We start from the raw sequence: 19,769 nt of genomic DNA, 5'->3' as shown, positions 1-19,769 counted from the left end.
TCAAAATATCATAGTCGTAAATATCGTGTCCTTCTAACGCCGTCTTCCAAGTGCGCTCGCTCGAGAGCTCGTTCGATGCACGTTTAAAAACTCTTAAAAATGCCGGCGAGCTCGTCAAAGAAGGAGGAGCTCCAAATGGACGCTTGCCATTGGGCGACAAAAAATGTTATCATCACGAATAGAATCGGCATTTCGAAAAAAGAAATATTTGAATTTCCGCATCCTTTTCGTTCCTATTAAAACAATTAAAAATATGATCAAAACTTAAAACAATTCATTTAATATTTTCATTTATGTTTTATTTTATCTAATTAAATAAAGCGTAGCTAATAATAACATTTCATAATTATCTTGAACATTATTGAATAATAACCTGTTTCATGATCTTTAATTATTTCGATAACATTTGCATTTATTTAAGATGAAGGGTTGTTTGTGCCAAAATTCAATAAATAAAAAGCCGAGGCGAGATAGTGAAAATATGAAAAGGGTAATTAAAATGTTACACTGTTAATTTGTCCACAAATTAATTTAACTGTGAAACATTGCATTTATTATTTATATTGAGCTTTTTTATCTATTACTTCATGAGCAATTGAAATATTTTTTTTTAATTCTTTATTTCATGAAGTTTTAAACTTAAATTCAATGGTTATTGAATTCAATTTGCATGCATTTTTTTTTAATATAGTTCCGTCATTTATAGTGAGTTTCATGAAAGACACACATAGAATTATATACATGTTTACATAATTGGAAAGTGATTTATTATTATTATTATTATTATTATTTCTTCGTCGATTTTTGTTGTTGCTTCCCCCCCCCCCCTTCCCCTCCTTTGCCATGGCAACGCGGGATCCAGAATGTTAAACACATGCGGAGCTTCTCCAGCAGGAGGCGCAGTGGCTCCAGCGAGCACAGCCTCCGACGCTCGACTCGTAATAATGACGGATTGGAAATGACGAAGATTCCTAACCGGATGAACATTTCGGAGGATTTGGGGAGATGACAGCATTTTGTCCTAAAAGGAGCTGACATTAATCCACATTTCGGAGGGAGAATTAAAGAGAAAATCTGGAGAAGTCATGCAATGAAACTTTTTTTTTTTTTTTTTTTTTTTTTGTGATAGCGGTTTCATCCTGCATGCTTAAATGGACAGAGAAGGGTATTTTTTTTAAAAACCTGCCACATTTGAATGATGGCAAAAATAAGATTGCATATAAAAGGAGGCTTTAAAATCATTAAAAAAAAAAAAAAAAAAAAGTCATTGTCTACAGTGTCGAGCAACTTTCTTACACTTGCGCTAGGTGGAATATATCCCACCGCGTCATCGTGGGGCTTTTCCACACGGCGACAACGAGGCGCTCTAAAGCAGCCACGCCAACAAGAAGCCCCGGTCCACGTGCTCTCACGTCGTTCAGTTGTGGATTAAGGGAGCAACTTCGTGTGAAATTCTTCATTTCCAAAAGAAGCGTTGAATGACTTTCTGCACTTTAATGGAGTACGTTTTTATTTTAAGAAGTGATGCCCTCTGCTGACCGTGAAGGAGAATTACATTTGAATTCAAGACGCTCCCTTTGCTGGCCCGCACAAACATGGGACTACTGTATGAACAATACCTAAAAGAAATAAATTGGTGGCACCGATCTAAAATCCAACAAGGCCCGAAGGTTATCGTCATCGCAATCGGCGCTTTAAACCTTGATAATCAACCTTTATTTGGCAACATACTGTTTCCACCTCGGAGATTCCTAACGGGATGAACATTTTTCGGGCAAGAGGTGACAGCGGTTTGTCGTAAAAGGGGCTGACAGTAATCCACATTTTTGCAGAACAACTCCAGAGAAATCGGAAGCCTACCTTGAGGACGGGGGCCATTAACACGGAAAGTCCGGTCAGGATGAAAACGATGATTCCGGTGACCCTTTGCTCCCTGGAATGGCCGAAACAAACAAACAAACAAAAACGGAATCCCATCGGATTAGTCTTTAGTTCAGAAAATAGATGACATCGTCAGATCCGAGACGACACTACGGGCCGGTACCTGACACCCAGGAACTTGGGCTGCTCTCCTGGCGCCGACGTCTCGGTCTCCATCTTGAGCGAGTCGATGTGCGCGATGGAGATGACGGTGGCGGCCACGTACCAGGGCAGGCCCATTAAGGAGCACACCATCATCAGAATCGCCACCCAGAACAGGTCCAGGTGGTACCCCGCCCCTTTCTGCGCAACCCAAGCAAAGGAGTTGGCCAAAGACCAAAGGACAAGAAGAAGCGGAGTTCCCAGATTTATTGTCACCTTGAGTTTATGCTCCTTCCTGTTGACGATGACCGCCGTGATCTGCTGGTCCATGAAGATCAGGATGGTGACCAGCAGGGCGGGGAGGGCGGAGGCCAGGTACACCCACCAGGGGTTGCCCCCGAAGGGAGGGATGAACCAGCCTCGTGACGGACTGGTGGGCTGTGGGAAAACAAGAGAGAACTTTGGCCTGTTTTACTGCCGCTTCTCCCCCGGTTGGGTGGCGATGATCGAAGGATTCTTCGACTTCAGACTGGAATTGCGGTGCAGCGGACCCACAAGCACGCAGTTCTTTTCTTTCCAATTTGTTGCCCAATGTTTACATTTTTTTTTTTCCCATCCATCCATCCATCTAACTGGCTGTGAGAAAGGGGGCGTTTTGTCCACCAGGACACCTGGCTCGGAGGATTATTTCGAACCGGTTCCACCACTGCCGCCTCAGTGACTTCGAACAAAGAGCCGAGACTTTAATCAGCAGGTCCGATGCGAACCAGCGCCGACAAAGACGGTTCCGTGGCGGCGCTCGCAACGCCGCCAGTGTTCGCCCGCAATCAAGACGGTAGGCTCCTTCCGTTCCCTCGGGAATGTCTCGATTATGCTCCGCCTGTATCAATTCCCGCACGTACCGCAAAGGCAACATTTAGATTGGGGTTCCTAAACTATTTGGCTCCAGGGACCCCTCACAGGGGAGACATTTTATCATTCTAACGGCAATTAAACATAACTTCCATGTCAACCCCTGAAGAAAATTGTTTTGCAGACCCTCGACTTACCGGGGGGGGGGGGGGGGGGGGGGGGTCCAGGGAGCGCAGTTTGAGAACCACGCACCCAGGAAGTATCCGCATGCGCAACTCTGGGTACCTTGAATTCGCTTGGCACTATGAGCTTGGGGGTGTCCACGCCCACCAGAGCGTCGACGCCACAGAAGAGGAGGATGGCCAGGATGATGGCAAAGTCGCTGATCAGCTTCCTCACCTGGAAAAGAGGAAAAACTGATTTTAGCTCAAGTCCAACTTGGGTTTGGTTTGGTTGCCCTTTAGCAACTTTTGACAATGGAACAACAAAAAGGTGGCCGTAACATCTTGAACCAAAGTCGCCTGCTTTTGCAACTTGTAACAACGTAAACGCAAACTTGCGCAACGTTGAGTCAAACTCGCCTATTTCGTGGAAACTCTTTGGGTGGGCTTTGCGACGGCTTTAACGAAACGCAAAAAGACGATGTCACGTATCGGTTCGGCGGAAACGGTTTGAGGACCGCAAACAAAATCTCACTTTGGTGGGGAAGAAGCGGCTGGTCTTGAACTTCTTGAGCGCCATGGAGCAAGTGTAGGTGCCAAAGAACAAGATGAAGGACATGAGGGTGATGTCAGGCACGTAGCCGCAGGCCTCGCCCACCAGTCGCCCGCCGTACTTGACGCACTGACTACGGCTCAGGGACACCCACGTGGCGTTCTCCGACTGCCGGGACGAAGAAAACCGCGGCGGTTGGTAAGATTTTGTCAGGTAAACATCAGGAGCGGGCGAGGGACGCCGCATACCAGGTCGGAACTGTTTGTCCAGGCGGCGGCGTCAAAGAGGTCCGTGGTGTTGCCTTGGAGAAAAACAACAATTACAAAATCAGGTCAGCGACGATAAGACGGGGAGTTCGTGTATCGACGGGCTAATACGAGCTGGTATCACTTGCTATCTTCTCTGCACTTCCTGCCAAAACTGAGTGGGACGCGAGCTGGAAGTGATAACATTCGAACGGTTGATTGGTCGTAGATGTTCCTGGTGTTAGTGGCGCAGGGGATTACAAATGGCGGTGCTCGTGCTACCACAACTTTACATGAATAGTAACGCATCGCATTGCAAGTGGACTGAATCGTATAAAAACGACAACAACCGTTTACCAACCTTTATTGAGCCAAGGCACATTTTTGACATGAGAAAAATCGGTGGATTCTTGGTGCAAAGGAACTGTGTTTAAATGAGTTGTAGGAGCTTCATTTAGTCGGGCCATAGCTCTGTTTAATAGGAAAGCAGTGCTCTGCCGCCATCTTGTGGCATCTATAGGCAATTATAAAGCTTTTCGTCAATTACTCGTCGATTTTTGCTGTCCGTGGCAGAGATACTGCAATAATTTCATAAATGGAATGTGTCTTTTTGTAAACGGAGTGAATCGTACCATGAAAGGATTTCGTCGAATCGTAAATCGTTAATGTGGTAAATCTGACTTTATCGAGGGTATCTCCTTGCAAATTGATGAATTGTATCATAAACGGAGTGAATCGTTTTGTACATGGAATAAATCGAACCGTAAATGGGGTGAATCTTAACACGGAGCGACTCTTATCGCATAAGGCACGAATCGGATCCTAAATGCATCGAATCAGATTGCATCGTATCGCATCGCAATCGGCGTGTGTCGGATCATAATCGGCGTGAATCTTATCATACATGGAGCGAATCTTAACCTAAATGGATTTGACCGTATTGTAATTGAAGCGAATTGTTGCAGAAGTGTAAATGAAGGGAATCGTATCGTGTAATATGGTAAATCGAGTCAGTCTTAAGGCAAGTGTAATGGAGGTACAGTGCGTCTGGGGCGGGCGGCGTATTCACCGGGCTCGCAGCTGCAGTCGAACTGGGTGACGAGGTCGGCGCGGAAGCGCGCGTTGATGGGGTTGTGGTGCGCCAGCTTGATCATCTTCTTGAAGGCGTCGTAGATGAAGATGAAGCTGATGAGCGCCGAGAAGCCTTCCTCGGTGAAGCGCGTGAAGTACTGCACCAGGAAGCTGGCGTCGGTCGCCACCAGCATCAGGCAGAAGACGCCCGACCACAGGCCGATCCACAGACGGAACTCCAGGTAGTCGAAGCCGTTGTCCCTGCCCGCCGCACACGACCAGGGGCTCAACATTGCCTCTTGAGGCCTTCACATGCTTTCACACATTAATGTGGATAAGGCACTATACTGTATATTATATACTGTACACCCCCCCAAAAAAATAGACAAAAAGTACTGCATTTATTATACATATTCTTAAAGTAAATTTCCTTTTTCAAATGGTAAAAAAAAAAAAGAAAAATCACCCAAAAGTGTGAAAAAATTGATTTTAAATGAAACTTGAATTGATTAAAACGTACAAAAAAATGTTAATTTCAAATGAATTTGATCATAACACATTTTTGTACAAATTGCTTTTCATTTAAAATAAAACTGTCAATAAAGTACTGAAACAGATTGTTTTTAACTTCAAATACATTTTATCATGGGATTGTTAATTGCTATCGATTTAAAATAAAACCTTTCAAAGGACTAAATTGTACAATTTCTAAAATACGAAATACATATTTAATCTAGCAAAAAAGTACTAAAATGTTTAAAATCAATGTTTAACACTTTTTATTCAGTAATAATGCAGTAGTAAAACAGTAAAAATATTAAATCATAATTTCAATTTCAAAAATATTGGAAAATATACTACTCAAAATAGTATTGAGATTCTAATTTTCAAATGACATTCATTTCTCAAAAAAATACTGAAATTGATTGTTTTTCCATTTCAAATGCATTTTTCACAGATGTACTGAAATGTAGCAAATTTTTAAATATTAAAAAAAACAACTACAAAAATAAACTAAAATGGACATGACTTTTAAAGTGTTAAAATATCAAATGTTCTTTCAAAAGAATATCAAATATAACATGCAATTGACTCAAAAACAGACATTTGAACTCCAACTTTTTTACTTTTAGAACAAAATATTGTGAATTCGGCTCACGCAGGCACATGCGTACACTCAAATTTGAAAATGGCAAAAACTCGGACGCGTGGAAGAAAAAGTGGCGCGCGCCGTTTTTCAGCAACAACGGCAAATGAAATGAGCGTCAATAATTCATCACGAAAGAGGACGTGAGCTTTGGTAACGCTACAACGGGGAGTTGCTACGGCAACAGTCAGCTAGCTGACTTTTGGCACGGAACACGGCGACGAGTGGCAGAAATTAGCGATGACATTTAACATTAGAACATCAATTCGTTGGACAAATAGCGTAGTTGCCCGAGTCATATTTCGACGTTTTCAGAAAATATATATATATATTTTTTTTATTATTATTTTTTTTTAAAAGGGCAAGGAAGCGCATTGACATTTTTTTTGTGATATTGTGACAGTAGGTTAAAAATGACCTGGGCAATTATGCTATTAGGCTAACAACGATTTGTTTGTAAGTTAACTATAATCACACATTTACCCATTATTGATTTGGTGAAAAACTTGAAAAAAATCATTTGTAAGCATGTTGTAAAATGAGATCAAATGTAAACTCTGTAAACTAAAACAGTATAAAATATTAGGAACAGCGCTGTACCTAATCAAGTGTCCTGTGGTGGTGATTTGTGTGCTTTAAATTTGTTCCAGCCACAAAACAACAAGAATGAGAGACAAGAGAACAAAATGTGAAACTGACTTGCTGAAGTTGAAGAGGAGCCTCTCGAAGACCAGAACGGGTCCGGTGCTGCTGAGGATGGTGAGGGGCTGACCCGCCAGCAGGCAGAACACCGAGCCCGTCAGAGCCGTGCCCAGGAAGCTCTCCAGCACGCCCTGACACACATCACCGACTCATTTATAGCAATTGTTGTCATTATTATGAGCATTTTTGTCAGAACAAAAAAATAATAATAATAATGAAAGGGTCCCCCCCCCCACCGACCCCCAGGATCCCGCCCCCATCTGCAGTTGAGTAAGCATGACTGGCGATGATGCCAAAAGAGGAATAAATATATACAGTTTACAATTCTTTTGAGAAATAGAAATTTTATTTGGTGAACACTATTTTGTCAGATTGTCTGTGAGAAAAAATCAATTAAAAAAATATTAAGTTGTAAATTTCAGCACTTTTAGGATAATTTTGTTTTACTTTTTTCATATTAAAAAAATGTATGTCATTATTTCTGATTAATTTAGTTGATATCTTAAATTTACATTTCAGTATATATATATATATATATATATATATATATATATATATATTTTTTTTTTAGTGAAAATTATTTCAATACCAAATCAAGTTTAAATTTTTTTATTTACTTTTTTTAATTTTATTTGTTAAAATAGTTTTTTTAAGTACTGAAATGAAATAATTCAAATGAATATTGTATTTATGGATAACATTTTATGTAAAGCTAAAGATATATACTGCTCCAAATATGACTCGATCCATCACATTAATTGATAATAAATTGTTTTCAGTTAGCAAATAAAATTACTAAAAAAGTACTAATTGTTTTTATAAATAGAAAGTTAAATTTCCATTCCTCAAAAAACACTGAAAAATCAAACATCATTCCCCAAAAAAGCTACAGCATTGTTTAGATTTTTCAGAAACATAAACTCAAATGTATATTTCTAAAAAAAGAAGAAAAAAAGTTCTGAAATCTCTGTTGGAATCTGTTGTATATAAAATACAGCATTACGGTTTCTAAAAAAAGGACTGACAATTAAGATGTCACAAATGGACTTTTCTTCTTTTTTTTTTTTTTAGGACAAAACAAAACTGTGAACTGAAGTTCTGTATCCCAACATATTTACACGCACACCTGTGCACACAAGTACAGACGCGCACACGCGAGGCCGCAGGGCCGGCCAATCGGGACAGGCCTGTTTGTGTTCCAATTGTGTCAGCTTCCACTCAATACGAACACGACCAATATGAATATTTGACGGTAGGCTCCGAGGAGAGCGGCTAGTGTCCGTGAGGGCAAAAAAGATCAAGTCAGGTCGGGGATTCCCTCGGCTCACTGGAAGCGTGCGCGCGCGCGTAGAGGTCAGCGGAAATGCACAGCAATGACGAGGCTACCGAGTAATCTGGATCTGCGGTTATTTACGGCCGGCTCAAATCCCCGCAACGCGCAGCTCACCGAAAGCTACCAGGATGACACACATGACTTTGCGTGTGCGCGTGTGCTCCTCGGCTGAAGCCCCTGGGGCCTGGAATGGATCATTTCAACATTTGAGGGGGAAAAAAAAAAAAAAAAAAGGAATATTTCCATCCATCCATTCTTTGAATCGCTTCTCCTCGGTAAGGTCGCCGAGGGTGTGCTGGCGCGCCGATCCCAGCTGACTTTGGTTGGGCAAGAGTCCGTTCCAAAGTCATTTCCGTCCGAAACAAAACATTCAAATATTTACAATAAAATTCTCATTTCTTCAATATTTTTTGGAACATAATGAAATATAATTTCCCATGAAAGTGAATTTTTACATTTTTCATCATCATCAAAAATTCACAAAAAGCTCAGAAATTTATATTTTGTCCCTGAATCAAAAACATATTTCCCCAAATATACTTCAATTGTTATTTTTAACATTTAAATCCAAGATTTATCATTAAAATAATAAATCATTTCTCAGAATTCATCTAATTTAAATAGCCTAGAAAAAGTCTAGAAATTGTGGAATTATTAACATGACATTTTATTTCATCAAAAAAATCTATTTAAAAATCTTTTTACGTACCATTTTTAAATTCTATTGATTCCTTCATTTTTTTTTTATGATAACAGTTGAGTTCAATTTGAAAAAAAAAAAAAAAAATGTGTTTTCAAATTGAACTCTTCGAAAGTCACTTCATTAGCTACACCTGCGCACTCTAATCCAATATGTAATATTTCATCATCTTTAGCACTGACTCATATGGGGGGGAGCGAAGTGCACGCTGGGAGTTTGTGCTTTGCGCCGTACAATGTGATCATGACGGCCATGTTGAACTCTGTGCAAAGTCAGCGATGGCAAAATAAACAGAAACCTGCTCCAAGGTCAACAAGACGCAAGGCGACATCTTACGAACAGTTTTTGTTTGTACGTTTCGTTTTTTTCCCCGTGTTTGTTCCGAACGTTCTAGAAGTCCGCGTGCGGCGCGTGTTGCACCTGCATGCTCTCCGTGGCGTCCCCCAGCAGCCCCCCGAAGGTGATGGCGTTGGTGACCGTGCCCAGGTAGATGAACAAGATGGTGGACAGCGACTGGATGTGCAACGCGTCGTAGAAGTCGCTGGCGAAATACGGCAGCTTGCGCTTCACGTCCAGAACCAGACCCCCGCAGAACCTGACAAAACGCTTTCTTTAGGAGACCCTCGCTCGCCACGTGAAACATTGGAGATTTTCTCCACGTTGGTTTTTCTTTACCTTCTGGTGCACCGCAGCTCCTCGCCGACCTGGTGACCTCCGCCCCCGCCTTGACCTTCGTCATGGGGGTAATCGCCGTTCATGGACGGGGGTTCCAAGCCAGCATAATGGTTCTTTCTGGGGAACGCACATATGTTTGCAAATGAAAATAAGAATGTGATTTCATTTTTATCGGCAACTGACAGTGTTGGCGAGCGCCGCTCATTTGCAATCTGGATGCGGAGGGAGTCTCGCAGTCTCCATTAGAACTCCAATGAAATAGAAACAAAATGAAATGTTTCCATCAAAAGTTCTGAAACTTTTCCTTTTGAGAATGTGGAATAAATACAAATGTAGTTAGTTACCCCCAAAAAAAGAACATTTACCATTTCATGCAAACATAAAATAGTCTCCCAAAACGACTGAAATTTGTCATAAATGTCCAATAATTTTTCATCGCCCCTCACAAAAAGTAATTCAATTCACCATTTAAAACAAATGTGTTAAACCTCTTCAAAAAGTAGTGAAATTGATATTTTTACTGTGCAAATTAGCACTTTATTTAACCCATTTGTGTTTTAAAGGTCAGATGTCAGATGGGTTTGAAATATTCAAGTGCTTTGGGATCATCGTTTGTTGTATATATAAAGTTTAAACCATTAATGTAGGCCAGTCATTCTCTAAATGTGGTATGTGGGCTCCCTCTGGTGGTACGCAACAGTATTACTGAAATAAATGTTCGAACTGTGCATAACGTTACAGTGACTTTTTTTCTTTTTTCATTTTTTTTTTTTAAATCCAGTACGGTACATTTTTAAGTACAGCACAGGCAGTCGTATACGACTTACAATACATTTGCATGTGCTTTTCTTAGAATTGTTTCCATCAAATTTGTATTTAACTTCTGGGCGATTTTATTGAATCGTAATATAAAAGCTAGCTTTTGTGGGCGTCAATTCGCAATCCCCCACGAAACAGGGCCCACCTCTTGTCTGAAGGACGGCAGCGACTTGGGCGGTTCTATCCTGATGTCGGGGTCCCACTCGCCAGGGGGCAGCACGATGACTTCGTCCAGGAACTCCTCGATGCCGGCCAGCAGGTCCTGCCGGTGCTTGGCCTTGTAGGCGATGTCGTGGAACACCTAGCAGACGACAAACAAATGAGCGAACGGCCATTGCTGGGGGAAAAAAAACATGGCTGCATATTTGTCACTCAATGTGTAACGCTGATGGCTTAGGGCAGGGGCGGGGGCAGGGGGTGGGGGGGGGGGGGCATGGGCACCGGCGGGGTGGGGGTCCAGCCTAGCACACACGTGCAATCAACAAGCTTTGATGTCCCTACGGAGGTAAAGTTTAATGTGAGGAAATCCTGGAAAAGCGCGTCCTGTGCTGCCATGTTGACACAGGGTGCATTCTGGGAAAAGCAGAGGCCTATGTGGGAACTTGACATTCCTGACAGGACACCGCCACAATATTAAGTACGTACGCTACTTGAGGGATTTTCAAAAACAAACAAAAACATTCAGTGGTTATGTAAGGCACACTGACATCATTTGTAGTATTTTTGAAATGTATATAAAGTAAAAAAAAATTAATATATATATATATATATATATATATATATATATATATATATATATATATATATATATACACACATACACACATATATATATATACACATATATATATATATATATATATATAAACATACATATATACATACACATATATATATATATACACATATATATAGCAACTACATTTCTTAAAAACTTTTATTTATTACATTTGAAATATTTCTCAAACATCTACATTTCCTTTAACGAAATTCCTCAAAATGTATTTTTTCAAATATTGAATTTCTATATTTAATTTCACAGAGAGGTCATGATTCTTTTATTTAAAGACAATGATGAATCTCTTAAAAGGGTACTGAAAATGTTTATTTTTAAAATATTAAATAATACAAATAATAAAATATTAAATAAATGCATTTGTCAGATTTTGGTCAAATTTTGCATATATTGTATTTTTATTGGAATTAAATTTCCATTATACTGTATTTGATGTTTTTTTTTAAAACCAAATAAAACTAAATCCCCCAAAAAGGACTGATATGTATAATTTTTCAAACAGAAACTAAAGAAAATAAATAAATTAAAAAAAACTTTTAAAAAAGAAAAAGCATAATTTAAGGCTTTTGGCTCCATTAGCGTTTTGACTAAGACATTCGATGCCAACTTGAAAATAAATATTTGATCATTAAAAGAATCTAAAGATGTCATTCGGCATGTATTGTACGCCAAAGGTTGGCAATGAAAAAGCTACTTTTGTAGCTATTTTACTTAGTTAGCATTTAGCTAAGCGCTAACTGAACATCGAGAAACAACCTCGTCGGACATCAGGGTGGCGATGGCTCTTCCGATCTCGTGGTACGACTTTGCTTTTCCTTTGGGGCCCAGCAGCAGGAAAAGGAACCTAGCGCAGAACGCAGCGTTAGCAATTCGCATTAGCATTGTAGCGCTCGGGTCGTAACGCGCGTACCTGGTGGGCACCGGCACCTCGGTGAGCGCTCCCAGCATGACGGCGTGCTGCAGGCGGACGAACGCCACGAAGGGGCTCTCCAGGAAGTCCACCTCGCCCACCAGCACGTTGGATGCCTCGGCATCGCGGGGGAGCTTTTTCATGAACTTGTTTTTCAGCTGAGCGCGAGCAGACAATGGCGGGAAACAACAGAATGAGATCCACCTTTTTTTTTTTTTTGCCAGGGGTGGGAGTAAGTCACATATGTGGAAGTCATAAGTCGGTCTCATGTCTCAACCTTCAAGTTTCAAGCCCGTCGAGTCAGGACTTTGCGTGACCCAAGTCGAAATGAGTCCAGTGCCCACTAAAGCCAGCAAGCGAGACGAGTCAAAGCGCTTGACGTTCGCTTCTCTCGCCCTGTTGTATTGAAAGCAATTATCGGCGTCTAACATTTCCCACCTTCGGAGGAAGTATCAGATCGGTAACGGGGGCGGACGGCGGCGCCACCTGACATGAATTTCTCCCGCCTCGTGTTGAAAGCAATTGTTGCCTTTGATGGGTTAAAGGCAAATAGGTCATCTGTTTCGCCGCGTGCACTGCGGTACCGAGGCCTCAGTAATAGGCGCTCGCGATACGCGGTGACGACACTTTTATCGCAATCGAAGCAAAAAGATTAGGCGCGGAGACGACGAGGCCCGGCCGCCACACGCGAAAGGTGGACGAATTGTCCGGCCCTTCTGTGAAAGGAAATTCTGCGAGACAGACAGTGAGCTTATTGTTGCACAGAGCGGAGCCAGCCGGCCCGGAGGTTTTATCTACCGGCGCGTGAGGCTCACAGAGTGACAAATGACAGCTCGGCGACCTTGACAGAAGGCAGCGCCACCGAAACTCAGCACCGCCACGGTGCAGGTTTGGACGCGTTCAATACCTAACCTGTTCAAATAACAGCGCAAATTTGGGGTTACTCATTTCAGTACCACGTCACAATTCACCCTCCGACCGGTCTTCGCTTAAGTCACGTGACGCAACGGAAGAACTACTTCCCGCAAACTGGGCGCAGGTATCAAATGAGACCAAAGGAGCAAGTGAAAGTGTGGCTTTATTTTTGGGGCCAGAGAAGACCGAAACTTTGCAACAAATGTAAGAAAATAATCAACACTGGCGGGCCTGCAGGGAGTAGCAGAAGCTATTTTTTAAAAACAAGACGTTTTGTCCCGAAAATAAGTGGGGGGGGGGGATAAATCTGCCAATGGAACTAGTACGAATTGTCTTGATAAGATAAGATCTTGTATCTTAAAGTCTTTTTGTCTTGCTGAAAATTGAGAAAAAACATCAAAACTGTCTTCAAATATTTATTTGAAGACAGTCTTCAAATATTTATTTGAAGACAGTTTTCACTAGAAATAAGATAAATTCACTTGGTGAGCTTTTGCATTTTTTGCGACGCGTGTTCGTGGAACTTGCGGAAAGTCCTCCCCGCGTGTGCAAACTTTGGGTGCATTTGATCAAAATCAAACCATTTGCAAGCCAATTCTAAAGGGTAATGTTGTAACATGAGTTTCAAACGATATTTAACTTTTTGGGGAATCATAGTTTCTGATACGTTTACAGTTTCAAATATTGAGACCACATCACTGGTGTTTTCTTCTGTCTTTCTTCGATAACTTGTCCACTCTTTCAAACTTGCGTGTCGGCGTTATTGTGTGCTCTTAGTACTGCAGTCCGGTCTTTGTCAAAGATTTACTGGTTTGGCACTGGTATTGAGGCAAACACTAACTATACCCAACCCGAGTGGGGGAACATATTACCTGATCCTTCTCCGGTTTGTCCGAGAAGTCGCTCAGGCTGTTGGAGGTGAGGGTGCGATGGGCCGTGGTCGGACTACCTGCGGAGAGGCCACGGAGGCGGCCGTTAGGATAGCGAAAACCAATAACCACGTGGCGTATTAAGACAAACCGAATCCCAGGATCGACTCGAGAAAGAAGCAGCAGCAGCAGCAAAGTGGATGAGCGCAGCCAGAAACCTGGGCTAAATGCAGCGAGGATTAAAGCCTCCTGGGACGGACGCCAGGCGCTCGTTCATGCCGCGGCCACTCGTCTTACACGTCAGCGGGCTCGGCGAATTCTGAGTAATGCTTTCAATTAGCTCGGGAACGTTGTTACATTTCGGCAAACAGTCGGGATTAGCGGGAGAGCTTGACAGCTGCAACAGATGATCGGGCAAAGATTCCCAGAGACGAAGTCTAAAATCTTGTCTTCCCAGAAGACCGGAACCTGTCAAGGCGGAATAAAAATCTCATGACTCCTAATTCCTCCTAATTGTCAGTGGCGTGACCAAGGTGTCTCGTTTAGGGGAGTTAGAGTTAAGGTAATCCCTTTCTTTGTAACAACATTCGATTCGCTACAGAAATCTATCAGGGGTTTAGGCAGTGGTATTTGGCGGTCAAGTGGGAATATCTGGGAGTTCGGCTTTGGTACGTGGGGGCTCAGCGGGGGGATATGGGCAGTAGGCAGGAGTATCTGGGGTTAGGTGGTAGGGTTTGGCTGCAGTATTAGAGGTTAGGCAGTCTTGTACGAGGGGGAGAACAATTGCCGGTAGGGTTTCGCTCTAAAGTTTAGGCAGTACCATCTGGAGCTAGGGTTGGGTGGTGGGGTATGGCAGTAGTATCGGGGGTTAGGGGTCAGTGGTAGAGTTTTGCCGTAAAGTTAGCCCATTAGGCAGTACTATCAATGAATAAGGCAGTTTGGCAGTACTATCGTGGGGTTCAGCAGTAGCGTCGGCGGAGAGGGTTGAGAGGTAGGAGTTCGGCTGCTGAGTGAGCGTGTTCGACGGTAGAATAAATAAGGTTTGGTGGTAGCATCAGATGGTTCAGCAGTGGTATCAAGGGGGACGGTTGAGCGACTGTGGTGCGGCGATAGACTTTGGGTATTGGGCAATAGGATTAATTGAGTTCATGGCTCGGGTCATCCCGCCTACTTCCTTCTATGCGAAGGGAAAAAGACTTTTTAAAGACGGTTAACAGTCACACAAATCTATCCGATCATTCCAGCCGCATTACAGCCAACTAAAGCCGGACTGCGAGTCTTCACAACCTCACTTACAGAGGTATCCCATGCTGGCACTCCTCAGGACCTCACAGGGGTCTTCTGGCTCATGTGGGGAGAAACAAGGCACCGGGTGCTCGGTGAGGTTGCGCGCTTTGACACCCCGACAGAGGGCAGGAAGTCGGAGGAGACGACGGGCGCCCCAAAAGAGAAGAAAAAATTGGGAAGCAGGAAGAAATGAGGGAGAAAGGAAGTCGTTAGTGTAAAGATGGAACGTAGGTGTGAAGAATTCAAAAGGTTAGTGATACAGGGTGTCCCGAATAGATTTACTTACTCTTTGACTGCCCATTACTCCCCCCACCCCCCTCCCATTTAGATTTCAATTAACTTTGACGAATGAATTTTGACGAATTGTCATAAAGTGCTTTGGAAGCGCAAAAATGTCACTGGGGCAGAGTTATTAGTTATGGTGCACTTGAGGTTCATCTTAACATTTTACACAAAAAGCCCAATCGCGCCAACTTTTTGTGAGTAGTGTATACAAGTATTGGCCAGTCAAAGTGGGAGCAATTTTTTTTTTGGGGGGGGGGGGGGGGGGGCATCTTGTAATACCATTCTCCTGACTGGAAAACAGCCTGCTCGCGCTGGAGACGCTTTTGCCGATGTCGGCCAGCGAGCGCAAGTTAGACTTCTTGGTCTGGTGGCGATGCTTGCGTAGCAGCGTGTACATAACCCTCTCCTTCAGATCCGCCTTCAACTGGCCGCTCTCGATCTGGCTGTCAGTCACCATCTCTGGCGTAAGCAAAAAAAAAAAAAAGGAAATTCATTCGTAATCGCAAAGTCGGTGTCAGTTCCGCGGGGGACTACTACGCGTGGCGTGGCGATTTACCGACGACTTGCGGCAACGTGGAGGCCTCCAGATCCAGCATGATGGTGCCCTTCTCGATGCACGTCTTGAGCTCCATCAAGCTGTGCAGCGACAGCGTGGCCACGTGGGGCTTACTCCAGCGCTCGCCGCCCTTCTCCACCTTCTCCTCGAACTTGATCCATCTGGACGCACGAGAATCAAAAAGAGGTTGGTGGCACACTGGAGCATCTTTGTACTGGGTCCAAATGAAGGCCCAAGACGCTTCTAGTGCCTTCAAGAAACGCAGAACTTCAAAGAGTGTGTACTCCACCTCTCTCGCCAAACGTTAATTGAAGACATTCTCCATCTGTGTGAATGTGAATAATTGTTTGACTATATGTGCCATGCGATCAGATGGCGACCAATCCAGGGTGTACCCCACCTCTTTCCCAAAAGGTAGCTGGGGTAGACTCCAGCTCGCCCTCCACCCTTGTGAGGATAATAAGCGCTATAAAAAAAAAAAACAAATCCATGGATGGATGTTGATGTCTCGAGTTGTACGTTTTTCTTTTTCTTTAAAAGTCACCAACCAGAAGGTTACCCGTGATAGTAAACCACAGAGGAAAACCATCACGACAAGGAGAGAACCTGAATTGGAGGCGCATAAAATCGCAAGCCCGGAAACTGCAACCCGTGTTTCTGCGCTGGCATACTGAAATACATGAAAAACAGGGTGTCGGCAAGTGTCCCAGGAACGGATTATGCTTCAAGAAAACCGATTCGGCACTGACCCAAACACGATTTCTCTCGTAAAATAATCTTGGTAGATTCTTTCCAGTCAGCAGGATGCAGCCTGGCGATTATTCACGATGCCGCATGGCAGACTGGCAGGTAAGGATTCTCGTTGATAATCCCGCCTCAGATGTCCCTGGCACAATGGAGTCATTCTCCCGGGACCTCCAGGGGGATGGGGTTTCTGGCTGCGCATCGGGTTGCGCTCGGCACCGCACGCCGTCTAACGAGGAGAGCGTAACGGTCGTCGAGCTTGTGACCCCGCCCACCCACGTCGTGCAAGACACATTTCAGGCATGTTATTTGATTCTAAAGCACCTTGTGCACTTAAGTACAATTTGGACTGCTCTTTTTTTTTTTTTTTTTTACTTAAATTCACAGACAACAGTTGGTTGAAACAGTGGGTCTACTTCTAACTATACTTTTTAGATACTTTACTTTGTTTAAAAAAAAAAAAGTATCTCTTTCTTTCTGTTCTTAAGTACAGATTGTGAGTACTTTTTCAACCTCTGGGAGTTTCTGCCCCTTCCTGCTCCCACAGGGCAGGTACAACTGGGACTTATCTGATAAGAGCAGACCGGTAGTCCACCCGCCCGCTACTATAATTTATTAAGGGTTTCGTAACCACCGAGCTCTCGGCGCTCAGTACCAAACGCAAAGTGAGACCTCACACACTAGTGCGCAGGGCAGCAAGGAGATCCTTTACCTGGCAGTCTCCTTCCATTCCATCTCCTGCCCGTCAACCGCCAGCAGCTCGTCCAGCTCGGTGAAGAGCTGAGGAGGCGGGGGGCCGTCATCTTCCTCACCGAGGATGAAGCGGATCCTCTCCGCCGGGGAAACTGAAGACAAAGGAAATTCAGGAATTCAGATTGCGATTCATATCTTTGGTTGGCTGACATCATGACATGTAGTATCAGGGGTGTTAGGCAGCAGTGTCAAGGGGAACGTTCAGGAATTCCGCACGGAACCAACAAGCAGCCGGCGCTTTTACACAGGCGTGATTCATATCTTTGGAGGCGGCTATTATGAGACCTAGGATCTGGATTTCGGCGGTAGGACAACGGGGCTTTGGAGGTAGCATCAGGAGGTTAAAATATCAGCTGGTGAGAGTGGTGAGATCAGCGTGTTATGAAGTAGTATCAGGAAGCTAGAAGGTAAGCTTGAGGGTGAGGGGATAAGATCAGGGGTTTGGAAGTAGTATCAGGGTGTTAGGCGGGAGTATTGGCGGCTTAGATGGTAGTAACGGGGGTTTAGGCGATAAGACCGAGGGCTAAAAAGACGTATAGGGGGTTAGGTGCTAGCGTTGGGGCTGTGTGGTAGGATTAGGGGGTTAGAATGTAGTATCGGGTGCAGGCGCCAGTACTATCAGATGGTTTGGCGGTCGCTTAAGGGGGTTAGATGGTAGGCGTGCGGGGTAGGCAGTAGGATCTGTGGGTTAAGAGGTAGTATTGGGGTGGGTGGCAGCGTCAGGGAGTTAGTTGGTAGTATCCTGAGGTTAGGTGGAAATATTATGGCATTAGAGGGCAGAATCAAGGTTTAGGAGGTAGGATCAAGGCATTGGGCAGTACAGGGTTAGGAAGTAGTATCAGGGGTTTCGGCCCTGGGAATTCTGCACGGGACGAGCGAGTGGCAGAGAAATGACACAATAGAGATTCCTATCTTTGACGGGCGATTTCATGAGATGCCCCGCAACCCACCACCCTTCCCCCCCACTCCTCCCCTTACTGCTGCTGCCGCCCCGCTCCCCCCATTTCCTGGTTTTATTTCCGCAAGGCTGAATCACAAAGTACTGTAGGTGGTGACCACTCTTGACTTTGCTTGAGGAGCGAAAACCTTCCGCCTAATCTATTTGGCACAGTCACACGGGGGAAAAAAGGATACAAATACAAATAGCCTGAGTGACTGGTTACACCCCTATTCCAAACATATTTGCAATTTACAGTCTGAAGGTCAAATTATGTGTACTGACATGACCTGCTGTGGAACAATGATTGAAAGTCTGTAGGGTTCTTCCTATGCGAGGGAAATTCTTAAGTTTGAGCTCGGCATTGTGACCGGTAAAAGGGATAACCAGGACTACGGACTTCGTTGCCTGCTACACTTTTAGCAATTTTGAGCCAGATCACATTTAAATCAGTTATGTCGACAAGCTGGGAGTCGGAACGGATACTACTGTTGTTCAACACGCCCTTGCCCCGAGGAACTGTCGAATGTTTACTTCCTTCATAGAAGCCGTGTGGTCTGACGTCAGACCAACGGTTGACTGACAGTCTCAGTCACGTGCCGCCGGTTTTTGGCCTTGCGTTCATTGATTAGAAGCTCAACTACAAACTCGCTGAATGACACCGCACCACGAGGATTAGCTCGAGAAGAGATTCTACCAGGAAAGTTACACAACAGCGGAGCCGCAAGAGGCTCCAAACTGAGCTTTTAATCCCAACTCACAACACGTGATCTTAATTTAGCAGCCTTGAAGTAAAACGCAGTACCAATGACAGAAATAAAAAGGCACATCAGGACTCTGTTTATGTCATTCAAGGTATAATGTCCCCTAATGGTCTCCAAAGGACTAAAAAGGTAACAGTGTGTTGCAGGGTACAGGTATGTTTCCGTGTGTTAGGGGAACAAAAGAACCTTTGAAGGTACCGAGCCAGAGACAAGACCCTGTAAGGCAGGGGTTTTAGACGAAATGAAGATCATGCAAAATGAAGCCACAACGAGTCTTCGTGTTAAAGCGTACAGTCACCAACACTTATCTGGTCTATCGCAATCTCATAAAGCAGGTCCTACGGCCATTAAAAAAAAGAAAAGAACAAAAAAGTGCCAATCATAAAGGACGTGACCCGAGGAAACTGTACGAAGGGGAAAAAAGTGAAAATCCCAAATTGGTACACTCACCCGTGGATGCGTGAAATTTAAAAGTGAAAATCTATGAACACAAACCACACGCCATCTGGGAGGAAAAACAATTGCGCAAAAGCGAAAATCTTTGCTGTCGTCCGAACCGAGCACGTTAACTTGGGATGTAGCCAGACTCATAGCAATATCGGTACTCGGAAGAATTCTCTGTTAGGCTACCCTATGCCGTAATGAGCCTGACATATACTGTACTTCCCAGGTG

General features: G+C 43.8%; 1 protein-coding gene across 1 annotated transcript in view; it reads right to left on the bottom strand.

Annotated features, from left to right (window-relative positions):
- The window catches only part of LOC133413796 (electrogenic sodium bicarbonate cotransporter 1-like), a 30,483-nt gene that overhangs the window by 4,504 nt on the left and 6,210 nt on the right, over positions 1 to 19,769 (bottom strand). The window contains 18 exon segments of the mRNA XM_061698612.1: positions 1,861 to 1,933; positions 2,045 to 2,223; positions 2,299 to 2,460; positions 3,160 to 3,273; positions 3,571 to 3,756; positions 3,837 to 3,889; positions 4,903 to 5,165; positions 6,751 to 6,884; positions 9,207 to 9,381; positions 9,462 to 9,578; positions 10,426 to 10,436; positions 10,438 to 10,581; positions 11,833 to 11,920; positions 11,987 to 12,144; positions 13,774 to 13,850; positions 15,622 to 15,801; positions 15,899 to 16,059; positions 17,355 to 17,487. Coding sequence (XP_061554596.1) covers positions 1,861 to 1,933; positions 2,045 to 2,223; positions 2,299 to 2,460; positions 3,160 to 3,273; positions 3,571 to 3,756; positions 3,837 to 3,889; positions 4,903 to 5,165; positions 6,751 to 6,884; positions 9,207 to 9,381; positions 9,462 to 9,578; positions 10,426 to 10,436; positions 10,438 to 10,581; positions 11,833 to 11,920; positions 11,987 to 12,144; positions 13,774 to 13,850; positions 15,622 to 15,801; positions 15,899 to 16,059; positions 17,355 to 17,487 — 2,408 coding nt within the window.

The sequence above is a fragment of the Phycodurus eques genome, chromosome 15 (genome assembly GCF_024500275.1).
Source record: "Phycodurus eques isolate BA_2022a chromosome 15, UOR_Pequ_1.1, whole genome shotgun sequence".
NCBI classification, from domain to species: domain Eukaryota; kingdom Metazoa; phylum Chordata; class Actinopteri; order Syngnathiformes; family Syngnathidae; genus Phycodurus; species Phycodurus eques.
This window is presented reverse-complemented; position numbering and strand designations above follow the sequence as displayed.